General features: G+C 40.9%; 1 protein-coding gene across 2 annotated transcripts in view; it reads left to right on the top strand.

The window, feature by feature from the left end:
* The first annotated feature begins 12,208 nt into the window (after window positions 1-12,208).
* Window positions 12,209-18,132, top strand: part of PDE7B (phosphodiesterase 7B) — a 179,517-nt gene continuing 173,593 nt past the window's right edge. For both annotated transcript variants that reach the window (XM_048490045.1, XM_048490038.1), the window contains exon 1: window positions 12,209-12,502. In XM_048490045.1, coding sequence (XP_048346002.1) covers window positions 12,482-12,502 — 21 coding nt within the window. In that variant the 5' untranslated portion in view covers window positions 12,209-12,481. The remainder of the gene's footprint in view (window positions 12,503-18,132) is intronic.

The raw sequence follows: 18,132 nt of genomic DNA, 5'->3' as shown, positions 1-18,132 counted from the left end.
CAAGATCCACCAAACCACGGTCACACAGTCTGGAAAACCCACCAAGATCCACCAAACCACGGTCACACAGTCTGGAAAACCCACTGTTGAATCCGGCTATGAAAGCCTTCGACAATACATAAATTAAATTATTTGTTTGACAGAAATGAAATTTTGGCCCCACTCTGATTGTTACTTGATATCGTTCCAGAAAAAATAGCTGAAGATTTATACAATTACTTGAATGTTTTTCATTAAGTTGTCATTCACAAGTTGTCAATCATGACCGATGCACCTTTTGGCTGCAGTCCTATGCATAGTTCAGTACTTCGCTCCTGTGACATATAAGTCACAGGATTGAAGACTCTCTAATCAATCAAGTATCACCCATCTATTGATTAAAATCCTGATCCCAGTGAGGAGCTGCATGTCTGCCATCTTGGAACAGCATTGTGTTACCTTTCATAGTCATGTAGTAATAAACATCTGAGCTAATAAGTTAAGCTGAAATGGTGTTCCATTACAAGAGCATGACGGTATACATTAGTTCTTGGTTCAGCGACCTTTCAGTTTTCCCTTTATATGGAATGAAATTAAGCTCATCAGTGGGATGATGCTATCAAGAAGCCAAAAAAAAATCAAAACACCCAATGCAATTTACAATTTTAAAACCTGTTTATAGATATACCAATTTCATATCTGAAATTTGTGCATTGTGTGGGATGATCATCATGAGTTAAATAGGAGAAATACCAACAGCAATCAGGAGAAAATGAGACAGCCTCAGTGGGCTAAAAAAGAGACAAAGAAAAGCAAGGTGCAAGTTTGAGAGTTTATTTAGCTCTTCTAGATCCCGAGGCATTTCTCAGTTTGCTTCATTGGGGAATGATTGTTCAAGGTGGGAGTTGAGAAACTTCTACAGAAGATCCCCCGATAAAGCAAGATGTGAAACTTGTAGGGCTCTAGAAGAACTAAAAAATAAACTATCACCATTGCACCTTGCTCTCCTTGGTATTTTCCTGTGGGAAATACCAGACAGTTAATTACACTGGTCCATGAAACTATTATACTTTAAGTAATCAGGCAATTCTTTGTAAACTGATGTATGAGAGCCTGAATCCTTTGTATGGAAATGTGCTGCAAGAAGATCTTCTTGTCCTACTTGTATGTTGGGTGGGGATGTTTGTTGGCCTATGTAGTAAACAGGATGCTCGATCACATTACCTTTGAACTGAATTAACTGAACCAGTTTTATTCCCTAGAAAGGGAGTTCTCCTCAACAGAATTCCCTTTTTCCCACTCTTCCACTTAGTACCAGTGCCTATGTACATGCTGCACTAGCCTGGCATTACTAATGATCACAGTTCAAAGTGCTAGAAAATGCAGCTAGAAAATGTTTCTTAATCAAAGATGTTGGGTTTTGTGCATTGTCTAATACCTGGGGCTCTGGGATTTTTGAGTTGCCTACATCCTAGATAAGTAGTCCAGTACTTTATAAACAATGCTGGCCATCTCTTCCAACATTCTGATGGTTACCTCTTTTCTTCTTTTTTTGAAGAGCCATATTCTCTAGCTATTTACACAACCTTCTCTGGCCTTTTATGCCATCTGATTACATTGGATCATGGGATTAATTTTAATCCACTTCCATCTGTCTTTCTGTAGTTTTCCTTCATACTGAGCTAGGCAAGAAGAAACTGTACACTCCTGAGGGGTTTTTTTTTAAACTGATCCCTATCATTCCCTCAGTATGTTAGATTTGTTCAGTGTTTCTCTTTGTTATTATCAGGTACAGATTCCTGTTGGTGGTGATTGGAACATCGCCACATCATCCAACCTTGCTCAAATTCTGTAGATAATTTTTTTCCCAAGCAGTGTATGCGACTTATTGTATCTTTTTTTTTAAAAAAGCAAAAAAATAACATTTCTCACTTGTTACGCACTTCTCTCTTCATCGAGAAGTGAAAGGTTCTAGGGGCAGTGCTTTCCTGAAGTAGCTCCTTGAAGCTTATATCATTTTTGTAGTGTTTCCTTTATTTACAAATATGCAGATATGGCACAAATAAAGGAAAAGAAGCACTCTCACAAATCTAAGGATACTCTACCCTGCATCAGCTTCCCACAGAGAAAGATTCTGCTTTGCCAACTCACAGCCTGCTTTGTCCCTTGTCTCTCCCAAACCTTTAAACTTCTTCTTCACATACCAGACAGATCTCCACCCCTCTCTTCAGCTTGAGGGATCACCTCTTCTAAGTGGGTGCTTCAAAAGAACCCTTGGGAAATCCTCTCTTAATCACTGGGGCCTACTGAGAAGCCACTCAGAGTCATTATAATGGAATGGTCTGCTAGCAGCTGCAAAATATATACACAAATTGTTGTTGTTTGCCATCAAATTGCAGCCAACTTATGGCGACTGTGTAGGAGTCAAGGCAAGAGAAGTTTAAGGAGCAGCAGTGGCGTAGGAGGTTAAGAGCTCATGTATCTAATCTGGAGGAACCGGGTTTGATTCCCAGCTCTGCCGCCTGAGCTGTGGAGGCTTATCTGGGGAATTCAGATTAGCCTGTACACTCCCACACACGCCAGCTGGGTGACCTTGGGCTAGTCACAGCTTTTCAGAGCTCTCTCAGCCCCACCTACCTCACAGGGTGTTTGTTGTGAGGGGGGAAGGGCAAGGAGATTGTAAGCCCCTTTGAGTCTCCTGCAGGAGAGAAAGGGGGGATATAAATCCAAACTCTTCTTCTTCTTTCAAGGTGATTTTCTATTGCCTGCCTCTGAATAGTAACCCTGGACTTCCTTGGTGGTCTGCTATTAAAGTACTAACCAGGGTCGATCTTGCTTAGCTTCTGAGATCAAATGAAATTGGGCCACCCTGAGCTATGTAGGTCAGGGCACAAACAGTAGTACCTTGGAAATGTTAATTACAAACATTGACTTATTACAGTGATAGGGTAATGCTGAGGATTTCAACAGCATTCTTAAAATTGTGATGTAGAATATAACTTTGTGAGGAAGAAACCAGCTCCAGTTTATCCATGCTATGTCACCTGCATTTGGTCTTCACAACAAACTAGAGTATGATTCAAGGCTTCTGAAACTAGGAAGAATTGAGAGAAAACTGAAGGGAAGACACAAGCATAGCAACAAGACAGGAACAAACCCTGGTTTGTTTGTGAGGAATGAATTGCAGCCTGTGTAATACTTCAGCTATTTTAAACAACGGTTTGAAATGTATTGTTGAAAGCTTTCACAGCCAGAATCTCTGAGATGTTGTGTGGTTTCCGGAGCACAATAAAAACTTTGGTAGATTGTGCAAAAAGAATCTGTGAACCCCACCTCCTTCAAGATGAACTGAATTTCCTAAAGTGGGCTCTACAGGCTAATAGTTACTCTACTGCAGACATCAGAAGAGCTGCAAGACCAAGAACAAGCCACAGGAACAAAGATAAACAGCTACCTAGAGGGAAAGTGTTCTTACCATATATCAAGGGAACCACGGACTGCACAGGGAAACTGATGAAGAAACATAACCTACAAACAATCTACAAAACCCACTAAGAAAATGTAACAAATGCTACATTCAGCAAAGGATAAGAGGTATGGTCCAACTTCTGCAGGAGTCTACTGCGTACATTGTAGCAGTGGACAAGTCTAGATAGGGACCACCAAACGCAGCACCCAGACATGAGTCAAAGAACATGAAAGGCACTGCGGACTAACTCAACCAGAAAAATCAGCAATAGCAGAACACATGATAAACCAAGCTGGGCACAGAATATTATTTGAAAACACAGAAATTCTGGACCACTCTGACAGCCAGTATGTCAGACTACAGAGAGAAGCCATTGAAATCAACAAGCACATGGACAATTTCAACAAAAGGGAAGAAACCATGAAAATGAACAAAATTTGGCTACCAGTACTTAAAAACACCAGAATCAAAAGTGACTAATAAACACCACCCAGACAAGGGATGTCTCCAGGCAGTAAGCAATCAAAAGGCTAGTGAACACCACCTATACCAGTGGTTCTCAACCTTCCAAGTGCTGCGACCCTTTAATACAGTTTCTCATGTTGTGGTGACCCCCAACCCTAACATTTATCCATTTTACAGATGGAGAACACTGATGCAGAGAGTCTTAGGCGATCCCTGTGAAAGGATCATTCGACCCCCAAAGGGGTCCCAACCCCCAGGTTGAGAACCACTGACCTAGACAAAGGATGTCTCTAGACAGTAAGCAATCAAAGGGATCAAAAGGCCAGGCTACTACAATGCAGATGCTCTTACTAATAGATTATGTTATCTTCATGGTTACTCACATACTAAATGGGTGGATTCCACCCAACACATGCAAATCAAGCTTGCTAATTACACCCTTTACACTTGTTAACAGGCAAATGGTTCTTTCTCCCACCTTAGACATTCCACAGGTATATATACTCCACTTGCTTTACTACCATCAGATTCTCTGAAGATGCCAGCCACAGATGCAGGCGAAATGCCAGGAGAAAATGCTACTAGAACACAGCCATACAGCCTGGAAACCACACAACACCCCAACAGTTTAAAATGTTTGAAATTACATTCATCCAAGGAGCCGCTTTCATAAAACCTTGCACAGATCCAATGTGGTTCTGTTACCACAGTCTGCAAAGGTATTCAATTTAGATTTTTTTGAAAGGAATTTGAAATGTGGTATTTACAAGTGGAAGAAAACATATTTTAAAACTATTAGTTCTGCACATTGAATATTAGTTTGAAACATATTAACCTGTGTCTTCTATAATGTCTTCTATAATGAATGATGAATGCAAAGGATCAGAAATATCAGAAATTTTAATATCTATATACTATGAGTAGGGACTGGATTGTAAATCTTCCCAAAGTGCATTACATTACAAGATAGAATATTTTATGTCCTGAAAAAGTTACTGAAAATTAGTATTACACATAATGCTTTTGTTGGTTGTCATTATGTCTGAGTTTTCATAAAACTGCATTTAAGATTCTACCGGATCCATCTTATTCTTAAAATTTAGATTTTATTGAAAGGAATTTTAAAACACATATTCCAGTACGTGATATGTTATGCTCTACCCTGCTATCAAATATATCTAGTTTGAAATATAAGCAGCAGTCGGTCTTAATAATTCAGTGAACAAAATGGTTCTGGAAACTTTTATTTGAAAGGTTTCACCAGCTGAGCTTTACAGTTCTCATGGGAGATCATGTGATATCAACTTTTACTGAACTTGTGGAACATGGCGTAAAGGATTTTTGTTTTTTTTAGTTCCCCCGAGCTTTAAAATTTCAAATATTTCCCCTCCCATACAACAGAATCACAGTTCTTCACAAGATTCTGTTAAAGTTCATCTTTGCTTAAGAAAGATGAACCAGAGATAGTTTTCTGCTCCAGCATACAAGGACTGGTCGACATCCAACAACATCACAGTTCAGGGACTGCACTGCAGTGATGTACATGATTTGCACCTTTATATCACTCTGATTCCCTAATTTTTTTTAACAGTGTTAAGAATAAAAGCAAACTATTTTATTAATTAAGGGGTTCACTACAACATTATCAGGAATTTGCTCCTGTGCCATAGTTATTGTTCTAAAGTTGGCTGAGGCTGTAAATAAAATGCCTAGTATCGCAGTGCTCTTGAATGGTAGCAATGTTTAGAATACTGTGGATTTTGTAGAGCTTAACAAAGTATGAAAAAGGATTACCCAGTGATTGAAATTACCCAGTGATTGAAATGCATTACCCAGTGATTGAAATGCATCCCCTATGTGGAAAGACTAATGAAGAGTTTTGAGTATTTTAGTTTAAAAGATGGATAAGGAGAAGATTGGCTGTCTGAGTATTATCTAGTCAGTGGCCAGAAAACCAAGTGAACCCCATCCCTCTCTTACAGTCCTAGAACTCAGGGCCATCCAGTGAAATTGATTGGCAGGATTCAAGACAAAGTACATGTTCAGTTAACATAAAACTAAATGTATGGGTTTCATCACCATAAGACTTAGTGGGGTCCAATGGTTTAGATGGCTTTAGAAGAGGACAAGACAAATTCATAAAGATAGGACTATCAATAGCTGTTAGCCAAATGCAATCTCTATAGTCAGAGATAGTCTCCTAAATACTACTAGCTGGAGTGCAACATTAAGGGAGGGCTATTCTCTGATTCCTGTCAGATCCAGTAGGATAAAGATAAATCCAGGCTAAACTGGATGCTACTTCACTCTTACAGTTATTACCTGTGGACTGACTACAGCCCAGTACACATGATCTTTCAGTCCATTGACTGAAGACACAGAGAAAGAGAGTAAGTATGAGCTGATCCTGTCCCCCCCCCCCCCCCCGCCTTAGTAGCTAGCTTCTGAACATGGAGCTTATGCATGGAGAAGAATCCATGCATATGTTCCAACATCCAGAAAGCAGCATACATGATTAAGGTGAGGGAGCATAGTCATGGTCACTGTGTCCATGCTGAGTTGCCTCCACATGCTAAGCAAGAGGGGAAGGTACACACAAAAGTGAAAATGAAGAAAACTTGTTGGTACAAGTTTTCTTCATTTTCACTCAAGTTGCCTCCACAAACATGCCCAATCAGTCAATGTGTGGAGGGGCTGGTGAACAATAAAAGAAAACTAGGTGAGGCTAACTACCATACATGCTGCTTTATGAAATGTCTTTACAGAAGTTACCATGTTTTATTTAAAGATATACAAAAATATATGGATGTATGGAAACCCAGAATTACATAAAATTAAGCTTGTTGCCCCACTTCTTAATGTGGAACCCCAGAAGCAGGGGAGGGGATCAAATAAATACATTAGCAGAAAATAATATTATTTAATATTATTTCTGTAGGTTGCAATCATAAGAGCACTTTTGTGGGTGCAAGTCCCATTGAACAAAATGAGATCTACTCCCTGGAAAGTGTTTTTAGGATTGCAAAATAACAAAATGGTGCTTACTTCTGTGTAGGATCACTTCTGTAATCTAACCCATAATGGAAGAAATGTTCAGTCTCTTCCCAAGAACAGAAAATGTAGCATAACACCCCCCCCCCCCAGCTTTGCATTATAAATTACATCACTCATAAATTGAGTGTGATTTTTTTTTTACTTTCAAGGTTCTTGTCAAAGTTTTACTACTTGGGCAATAAGAGTAATGACGCTTTATTAAGTTTCCTGATTCATTTTATTCTGTAATGATACAGGTGGCAGCTGTATATGTAGTCTGCTCTTTTGTGCTAGCTCCAAGGTATTTCTGAATCATAGGCCTTTTTCACACAAGTTATTTACTGCGTATCTTGCCACTGAATGCTACATTTTTTCCTTTAAATTATACATGATGTTTTCCTCCATTTTGTTCTGGAAATGTTTTCCCAATTTTTCCTCTATTGTTTCCCCAAACACTTTTACCATGATATTTGTCCCTATCTGTTTCTGATCCAGCTTTCCTTGAGCATGTCCCACCAAACATGTGGTCCTTATCCACACCCCTGTGTAGTTGCCCAACCTCCCCTTCACCCATTTTCTCCTCCCCTTTCTTCTTTATTTTTGAAAGGATTTTTTTAAAAAAATCACTTTGTTATATCAAATTAGTTTTTTAAAATAATTTGTTTTGCATAGCTGGATACCTTCCATACATACATATCTTATACTTTATATTTGTTCAGTCCACACATCCCCCCCTCCCCCCCGGAGGAGTTGGGTTTTTTTCTTGTTTTTTATCCAAGCAGCAGCAGGTTCATTCTTTCCTGCCTCTTCACCCATCTTCCTTCAATGACTCCGACTTCTTTCATCCAGTCCCCATCTTCATCATTTCTGTCTTTCTTTCTTGCCATAGTTGATTCCTAGATATTATTTCAAAAACTTCTAACTGTACTTGTTCCCAAACACATTCTAACCATTTCTGTATTGACCATATTTTCTTATCTTTCCATCCCAATGCTATAACTGCATGTACAGCTCTTATCAATGTTTTATACAATTCTCTTTGTCTTTTATCTACTGTACTATCCTCCAGGATACCCTTAAACAATAAATATTTATTTATTAGTATTTTAACTTTTACTAATTTCTCTACATACCACAATACCTGTTTCCAAAATTGCGTTACCTCCCTACATTCCATCCCCATATGCATATAAATTGCTTCCTTTTCTCCACAATGCCAACATTTTGGACTAAATCCCCTTATCATATATGCCAATTGTTTTGGAGTTCTATACCATTTTAATATCACTTTTCTTTCCAGTTCTAAATATTTTTCTAATGTTATAGTATTCACACTCTCCAATAATTTTTCCATTATGCCTTTATCTGTGAATCCATCTTGCTCCCATTTTTTATTCAAAGCTCTGATCATAAATTCCTTGTCCTCTATCATATATTTATACAAATCACCTAATAGTTTTCATTTCCCTCTTTCATACTTGTCTAAACACTTCCCCATTATGCTATCTCCTTTTATTCTAGAAATCTTTATCCTTTCCCATATGCCTCTCAACAACAGCCAATTCTCTACTCTTCCTGCTTCAACAAAATTTTGCAAATTTATGATTTCCCCTCTTTTATTAAATAAGTTTGCTACTGTTTTAAAGTTTCTTACCGCATTGCCTCCTTCTTTTCCGACCACGCTTGCCAAGGGTTCCACGTCCAGAATGCCTGGCATCCATTTACCTCTCCATTTTCCCCAGATTTCTAGTATTACCTTTCTTGGGCCTGCTATCACGACTTGTTTTTCATTTATCTTGTTATTTGTAAATATCCCAAATCTTCCTACCCATCCATTTATCTCGTTTTCAAATTTGACCAATTTATCTGAATTATCTTCCTTCATTCCCATCAGACTTTTTATTTGGAATGCATCATAATATTCTTGTAATTGTTATATCAAATTAGTGATCTAACATTCTGACAGAGTCACACACTATCAGGGTCAGAGTCACACAATAGCAGGTTAGATCAACTTTGTCAATTTCACATACAACGTGTGCTCTTAACTTTCAGGTAGAGATACAAACTATCATAGTTGATTGGATCAGCTTTGTCAATTTCTTATCAAACTACTAATGTAACATTGGGGCTTTCCCCACTCACCTTCTGCTACGGATGCTGCCATCTCCGGCGTGAAAGTAGCGTTGGTCTCAGCGGCGCCCCCCCATTTGCAAGGGCGGCAACCATGCAGCCGCCTTGACGCTGTCAGTCTTAGATTATTTCAGCGCCACAGCCATTCCTGGCGCTGAAGAAACGGGTATCTGTCGTGGGGAATCCCCAGGAAAGGCCACGCCAGTGAAATGGTCGCCATGGCTGAGGGGGCGCGAGAGCGGCACGCAGCAGAAGGTGAGTGGGGAAAGCCTCATTAAGGCACAGAGTGATTTTGAAGCTCGGAGCAATTGAGGAGAGTACTAGGATTAATCAGTGCATGTAATTAAGGACTGCTGAAGTAGCAATAATGTGTTACTGCAAATCAAATTTGCCAGAAAATGTGGTTCTTTGTATGGGAGGGTGGCCTACATGTTTTTGTCCCTTGAGGTAATGGCGCCTCCTCCAGGAGATGTATTGGCTTCCATTTTGAGTTGATAGTTCTCTATAGTAGAAATAGATGCTGAGACATTTTTGAATTGCTGCTTCAAAACATAACTGCACAGTAATGCTAGAGCGCCTGCTCAAAAGAAAAAAAAAAAGGGAAGGGTTGTTCTTCTGCATGATGGGTGACATTCCACCCCAATCAGGAATAGTAAGTTTTCAGCAATAGTGTATGGAATAAATGTAACTGAAGAGACGGGGGGGTGGGGTGGGGGGGGGACACAGAACAACAGGGGAAAAGGTGGTGTGTGGAATGATTTCACAGAAAACATTTCCAAGATACAAGGTTGGACAACTGAGAAAATCTGTGGTAAACTATGCATGAGTAAAAGCCCCCAGACCACATTTTAAAGCAGGGCAATGTAGCTGTGCAGTGTTAATTGCACGTTCCTAGCAAATTCTGGTCTTTCAGCTATGATGAAAATGATACGTGGTACTAGATACAATACATAATACTAGATGTAGAATATGGCGCTCTCTTCCAGATGCAAGAGATTAGGTATGCTGTTTCAGCACTTTAAATCCCCATATTCCAGATTTGCAGAGAATTTCTCATTGAGTTAACCTCTGCTTAATCCATGTAGCTAATATGGAGTAACGCATGTCTCATGTAGGCTGTGCTGTGGCATTGCTGCCTTATTGCAGTATGTGCGTAGTTGGTCCGAGGGAGAGGTGAATAGAAAGCTCTTCGCTGAGACTGACCTCCCCACCCCACCCAGGATCATCCCGAGAATTTCATTTTGGGAGCCAGCATGGTGTAATGGCTAAGGTTGAGGACAGTGACAGATTCCATCTTTTGGCCTCCTTCCCATTCTTTCTTCCCTCCCTTATTTATTACTGAATTTATTAGTTTTATTTCCTTTTTCTTAATTGGAGTTTTAGTTGTTCCTTTCCCACTCTGCTTCCAGTTATTGTAGATGTTTGTGACACTTTTTGTATGTGAATAGTATTACTGTATAATTTTAATTGTTATATTGTTGTCAGGTGCCCTGAGCTCAACTTGGTTGGTAAAGGGCAGGTTAAAAATCTAAATAAATAAATAAGGTGTTTGACTACCTGCTCTGCTATGGATGTTTGCTGTCACCCTTGGGCCTGTCACTCTCACTTAGTATAAGCTATTGCACAGAGTTGTTGTGAAGATAAAATGTAGAAAGGGGAAATGATTTTGTCTGCAGCTTTGGGACCCTGTTGGAGGAAAAAGCAGGACATAAATGTCTAAATAATAATAATACAGTTCTAGATCACCATAAAATTCACAGCAGCATGAGAATTCGATCACCCAGATCCTAGTATGTTTCAGCTACTAAACTAGCTTACAATGAAAACATTTTTTAGAAATGCATTATTAATGTGTCTTATTTTATGCAACTTTTGCTGCCTAATTTAGACATCAAGGTGGCGTGGGAAAGGGGGGGGAGGAAGGTGGTCAGTTAGCTGAAATGGAAATCATTCTCTTCTCCTTGCTGTGCAGGCTGGGCCTAGGTCTGCTTCCAGCCAGCCCTACTCGGCAGGCAGAGAATTTCTCTCCTGTCTCCCTTCCCTGGCACTTCTCCCAACTCAGGACTGTATTTTCCACGGAGTTCTGATACATGGCATCACAGGTGTCGGAAGAAGAATCTGAGGAATGAGGAGAGAGCAGGGAGAGGGAGAGTCGCTGCTTGTCAGCCTGCAGCATCCTCCTCTGGCTTGGGTTGGTGGAAGGTTTGGCAAAGATGCAGGCCCTGATCCAGCAAAGGGTGAGGAAGAGAGGAGAAGAGGGGAAGAAGAAAGTGGCAAACCAAAATTAATGGGGCAATGAGGAATATAAAACAAATGAAGATTTTTAACCTGAAAAAAATATGTTCACCCCAAGTACATTCAGAGGAACACAATCCAATGTATGGAGCTCACTGGCTTGGGGAATACCCTGGGAAATACATCTGGTGCAAAAATATACCCAAAATATAACAGAGCAAGGAAGCAGAGCAAGATTTAGGCTGATTCTGCATGGGCCAAAAACAGTGGTGTGAAAATGGTGTGAGAACTGTATAAACCCTTTTACACCATTTTAAACCCTATTAAACCATTTTCACACCGTTTTCACATTGCTGTTTTTGGTCCATGTGGAATCAGCCTTAGATCGCTGAACTTTCCTTTAAATTACTCTCCTGTAGACCAAGAGAGAGTACAGGTCCATTTCAGCAAGTACCTGCAACTTTCTGACTTACACCTTTTATCAACACGCTTCTTCATTTTCAGATCCTCATAGGTTGACCTTATCGGTTTTATATCTATCTGATCTGTCCAGCAGCCTCTGACTTCTTCAAAAACGTCCTGATCTGAATATCTGGAAAAAAAATATCTATCAGCTCTGGTCGCTTTCCGGAGTAGGGTGGCAGAAAGCTCTGCCGAAATCACTGTCACATTCCTCCCGTAGCGGTCCTTTAAAATTAATAGCACATGCAGAGGAAAAACTAAACCCCTTTGACGTCACTCGCGAAACGAGGAAACATAAACAGAAAAGGCTCCATCCACTCCGGCGAGCTCGCAGGGCTGCGGCTGATTGGCCCCCTTTGCCCAGCCCGAGGCCGCTGACAGCAGCGCCTCCCCGCCAGGCTGCTTCGCGCTCAGCCCCTGGCAGACTGCAGCAAGCGCTCGCCAGGCGGAAAAGTGCAGGCGCCCCGCACGAGTCCCTCGTCCTGCCTGCTGCTCCTTCTTCGGGGGATCTTCGCCGCCGCCGCCGCCGCCGCGCTTGCACAGCACATGTGCGTGCGTCCTTTCCTCTCCCGGTGCACCTGGCTGAATTATTTTGCCCAATCCTGCATGCAGTTGCTGGACCCTCCGTGCAACTCTTCATGAACAAGCTGCGCCGCTTACGGATTTCACGGCATTCAAGGGTCACCGATTTGCCACTATGGTTAAATGTCTTGTTTAATGGTTGAGGTATGTACAGCAAATTCACCAGGCGGTGGGATGATGTTTCTGAAAAGGGGAGGGGGAGAAGGTACCTTTGCCACAGTTAATGAAGAAGGCAGTATTATTTATGTTCCAAGATAATACTGCTGATTCTTACTAAAGATACTATTTTTAATTGCGCCTTTTCATTTTTGTTGTTGTCCTATGCCGCCTGAATCGTGAAAGTTGTGTGGATTTTAACTGTATTGAGTCAAATGATAAATGAAGTGCAGTGACACTTAATGGCCATTCAGCGATTGAGGGGTCTCTCGCTCCCCCCAGTTGTGTTCAGTCCAGTATTTCGGAGGCTTGAGTAGAGTCCCTATAAATGACTCAATGTTTCGGAACAGATAATTCAGATCTTGTCGGGGAGGGGGTTGGACACAGGGAAAAGGCTGGGGGTGGAGATGTGTAGCAATATTATGTCTCCGTTTTTTGCGTTATTCTACATACATGTAGTAGCATCCCTGATGCTTTCAGTTGGTTTGGAGTGCCACATACAAAGTTACAAAAGCTCATTAACTTTGCTGAAAGGAGAATAGACTGCTTTGATCTTTGCGACTAGCTTTGCCACAGAGCTGAAGAGAAGACAGGGGAAGTTTCGTTGGAAGAGTCTCTTTGGGGCTTGTTTGGTGCCATGAACGCTCAGCTGGTCATCACCCAGCAGCCTAGTAGCCTTCACTTGAATGACGGCTGCAGCATGAAAGTGATCTGCATGTGGTACAGGACACAGGAGCAATGGCTCAAAACAGAACTCGCATTGTTTTCAGGAGTGTAGTTGCAACATGCGCATGGAGGAAGTGGTCACTTTAGAGATGCGTATTCCTAAACAGTCAATGACTGACACTAATTAAAAGATGGCAGAGAGGTATATTGTATAATAAATGGTTTAATTACACTGCAAGCTCCACTAAGCGGTTTCCTTTGAGGGGATGGGGGGAGCATTGCTTCCCATTTGTTAGATTCTTGATCATAATTTCAAAGTCATTTATGAGCAGGTGAAACACCCAGAAACATCGACTGCATCACCCTGGCTATGTTTTTTGAAAGGATAAATTGGTGAGAAATAATGAACTATGCTTGACCCGTAAGTACTGTATCAGTTTAGGACTAGCAAAAATATTAGCTCTGAAATGTAGACTATCCGCTATGTTCTGTGAATGGACAATTGCTATTCTGCAGTGCCTAGGAAGGGGGGGGGGGGCAAGGACTTAGTGTATTACAAATGCATAACTGCAGCTCCTCCATTTCCTTTGTTGCATCATTGTGGATGGCTGCAAAAACAAAGAGACTGCTGTCACTAATAAATTGCTTAATGACACATCTCATCCTCTGCGCTAGAGCATCCCTCTTTCTATTTATCCTTCCATAGCCAATTTTTATTAGCTGAACAGATATCTCTTCCCTGTTGCCAGTATCTTCATATTTTCTTCTCCTGCTGTGCAAGACTGTTTATGCTGCAAAAGCTAGCATGATCCAGAAACTCAAAATGCTATTTCTGTAGTTTACCACTATATATGAAATCAGCATTACTCTTTTTAAATTATATATTTGTAGAATGATAAGAATAGGGAAGTCAGAGAATCCTATATGGAACAAAAAGTCTTCAAACTTTCTGAACTTCCTGGTAATCTCTGGTTTGGAAGGCATCAGCTTGATATTGTTTAATAGAGAGGGCAGTTGTCCTTTTTGAATAAAATGTTTAATATATGAAACTAACAGGATACAGGTACAGATTCTGTTACCCCAATCTAAAATTTAGCAAATGCCACTGAGGTTAATGGCATTTATGTTAATCATTAAAAGAGTAACACTGCCTATTGTCAGAGGTATGAAAATGCTGGTTTGTCAAGCTGTCCCCCAATCCTTTATCAAATATAGTACCACTTATTCCCTTGATATGACCTCCTTGCCCTGACCAATAACAGCCAATGGTATGGAATGAAGACTGTTGCCACTCATTTCAACAACATGATATCCCATAAGAGAGCAAGTGAAAGAGGCAGAAAGAATTCCATAAAATGATGCTGTTTTCAGCAGCAGCCCCAATATCTGTGATATTGCCCTGATTTTTTTCCATGCATTTCAGTAGGACTGAAGTACAACTGTGACCAGCTTAGCACCACTGGACATCTCTAAAATAACCCCATGCCAGTTGGAGCATCACTCCTCTCTTTCCTTTTGTCTTTTAGACAAACACTTGATTGTCTTCATGGTATTTGTGAAATGATACTATAGTGCATAAGCCAGAAAACTGCTTCTCCCATATACACTTCCTGCTGTTACCAAACTTGGTAGAATAAATACTAAGTACAAGAACCAAAACAAGTACATAGAGTTAAACTTTGGTGTGACACAGAAATCTGCATTCAAGTATATTGGCCCATATAAAACTTACCTCCAGACTTGGCTTAATTAATTTATTTAGACATGGGTCTCCTGTATGTCAAATGGTCACAGTTTTCTTATGTCAGGTAGACCCATGTAGTTCCTGTCACTCAACACTAGCCCAACTGAAGATTTGTTGGTTAAACCTTCAAGAATGGTCACATCTGAGATCTGGTCAACTTCCAGAAAAGGGGAGCTCCAGAAGACCTAAAAGTGTTTATGTGGGGGATGGGACTGAGCATTAGAAATGCTAAGAAAAGCAGGGCACCTAATCATCAAATTAGATGAAATGTTTACCTGGATGATATGATTTCTGTGAGTTGTAATTTTTGTTTCAAACAACCTTATGCATTTCTGATCCAACAGTTCAGTAGGGATATGTAAACATATGTAGGAGTAATCATCCCCCCCCCCCTTAGCCTATTGACTGTGTTTTTCTTCTTTCATATAACCTTTAAGGCTGTTCTTCCAACTGTTCATTTCTGCCTCAGTGAAGCTGACCTATCATCATGATAATGCTCAGAAGCCATTCAGACAAAATTCTTGTAAAGTACTTATTTACGCACATAGTTCCACCAAGCTAAGTCAGACCTTAAGTCACTAGGGCCGTTTCCGCACGGCCGTGGAGGCGCCTCCACGCCGGCAGAATTCTCGCCGGCGTGGAGGCGGAGGCCGTTCGCATGGAAGCATGCGGGCGGCCTCCAGACAGGCCGGCGGCTCCGCATGGAGCCGCCTCTTCCCCCTTCCCCGCCTCTTCCCCCTTCCCCGCCTCTTCCCCCTTCCCCTCCAGGGGTCGGAGGACAGCGTGGGCGGGGCTTTGACGGCCAGCAGGCCGACGACGGGGACACGGTGAGTGGAACGGGGAAGGGAAACAGCGTGTTCCCGGCGGTGCTGTTCGCACCGCGCCGCCGGGAACACGCTGTTGAAGGAAAAACAACCCTTTAAAGGGTTGTTTTTCAGGGCGGCTTGACGCCGCCCTGGGGGAGAGGGAGCGGAGTCAGGTCGGCACTGCTGCATTGCAGCAGCGCAGCCTGTGCGAATGTCTCCCTGGGGACGGCGTTTATCCCGTCCCCAGGGCGCCAGTAATGGGCCGTGCGGAAACGGCCTAGGAGAGCAATCCTGAACAGTTACACCCTTCTAAGTCTATTTAAATCAATAAACCTAGAAGGGTGTAACTGCTTAGAATTACACCGTATATAATTTTGGCTGTCCTCCTAAGAACCTTCCTGGGAGTAAGTCTTATTCAGGGATGTCAAATGATATAGTATAGCTCGATCTTGTCAGGTCTCAGAAGCTGAGCTGGGTTTGTATTTGGAAGGGAGACCTCCAAGGAACACTTTGCAGAGGAAAGCAATGGCAAAACATCTCTGCTTAATTACTTGCATTGAAACTTCCATTGGTATAAATCAGCTGTGATTTGATGGCAGTTTTGCACACCGAAGCCCTGTTTAACAAAATAGGATTGACTTTTAAGTTGACTGACTTAGGACTGCTCCCTTCACAAATGTGGGTGAAGCCCCATTGTGTTTTCAAAGCAGGTATGTAAACTCAGTTCACTTTGTCCTTTCACAAACACATGGGAAACACTAGGTCATGAGGACATAAAAATGAAATAACTATTGTGACCCAGCCGTATACATACCGTCCTTTGATACCTATCCTTACCACGTCATCTGTGCTAAAATTAAAGCCAGTAAAACTAGCTTGTGTGATTTAAATATTTATCTTCATAAAAGATCACATTCCTTGAGCTTTTAAAGGTAGTCCTTGTGTAAGCACCGATCACTATTGAACCATGGTGTGATGTCACATTATGACATTTTCTAGGGAGATTATGTGTACAGGATGGTTTGCCATTACCTTCCCCAGCCATCTACACTTTTTGCCCAACAAACTGGGTACTCATTTTATCGACTTCGGAAGGATGGAAGGCTAAGTCAACCTTCAGCCCGCTAACGGAAACAGACCTCCATTGGGATTGATAGGTTATAAGCAGAGTTTTGATGGCAGTACTGCAGCTTACCACTCGGGACTTCTTCTTTGACCTTTAATATATGCTAAAAGTCCCACATCTACATGTGCAAAACAGTGGAAATAAAGGATTTCTCAGTCACGAGTCCTCTTTGGAACTGTATCATGTGAAAAAGCCTCAAGAGGTGTCATATAACTGTTCCTTACAGGTAAACAACAAAGCTGAGCCTTAAAAAAAAAGTGGTGCTTTTGTGTTCTGTTTCCCACTGCCAACAGGACAGTCCTTATCAACACATTTGTTAAGGGGGATCCAGCAATATACATCTGGTTTTATTTGAGAGCCACTTGTTAGTTTTACTCTTATTAGAAAAAACATTCCCTATATCCTCTTATTCTGCATTATCCCTGGATTGGATACTTGATGATCCACACAGCTGGCAACCCATGAAAGACCCTTCTCAATTGTGGCGCCAAAACTTTGGTACTATCTCCCATTATCAGTGTCTTTCACCAGCAGGCAAATACTTTTTTGTTTCATCTGGCATAACCCCACTAGATGTGACTGGCTTTCCTGGTGGTGTTTGTTTATATGTTTTAATTTAATTGTTTTACAATTTCAAACGTATTCTAATTGTTTGAACATTTAAATTTTTTAATGTTTGCTGCCTTGAGGCCCCTAATCGGGTGGAAAGGCAGCATAAAATCGTTTTTAATAAAATAAAATAAATAACATGGATTTGCAGCAGTAGCAAATATGAAAGCAGGAAAAAGGAATGGATAAGTGAGGTTTTCTTAGCATCCTTAAAACTGGCTTTCCCTGTCAGTTTCAGGGGGGAAGCAAAGATAAAAGGAGGGCAGTCAGCATTTATGAATCTAGTAAGAACTTGCCCTGGTGTAGGGATCAGGGAGGGGGTCTATGAAGGAAATCTGCATCAGGCATGGCTTTCCTTGCATCCCGTTTTATGAGAAAAAGTTAAAATGTAAACAAAAGTGCTGTTTCCAGATGTACAGAATAATACTTTAAAAAAATTAGGTGGAAGATTGATTGATTTACAACCATAGGCCACTAACAAATCATGGAATAAAATAATACAAATTCCAGAATAACAAAATAAAGGACCATCTAAGAAAGCTCATAAAACTACTCACAATTTATAATTTGATATAAAATAAAAAGTGCATATAATTAAGCACTGAAACTTAAGGGTGAGAATATTTTTTATATAATACATTTTTGTTTAAAATGCAACATGACCACC

This window comes from Sphaerodactylus townsendi, linkage group LG01 (assembly GCF_021028975.2).
Source record: "Sphaerodactylus townsendi isolate TG3544 linkage group LG01, MPM_Stown_v2.3, whole genome shotgun sequence".
In the NCBI taxonomy this organism is placed as follows: domain Eukaryota; kingdom Metazoa; phylum Chordata; class Lepidosauria; order Squamata; family Sphaerodactylidae; genus Sphaerodactylus; species Sphaerodactylus townsendi.
Note: the sequence above shows the minus strand (reverse complement) of the source record. Positions and strands in the feature narration are given on the sequence as shown.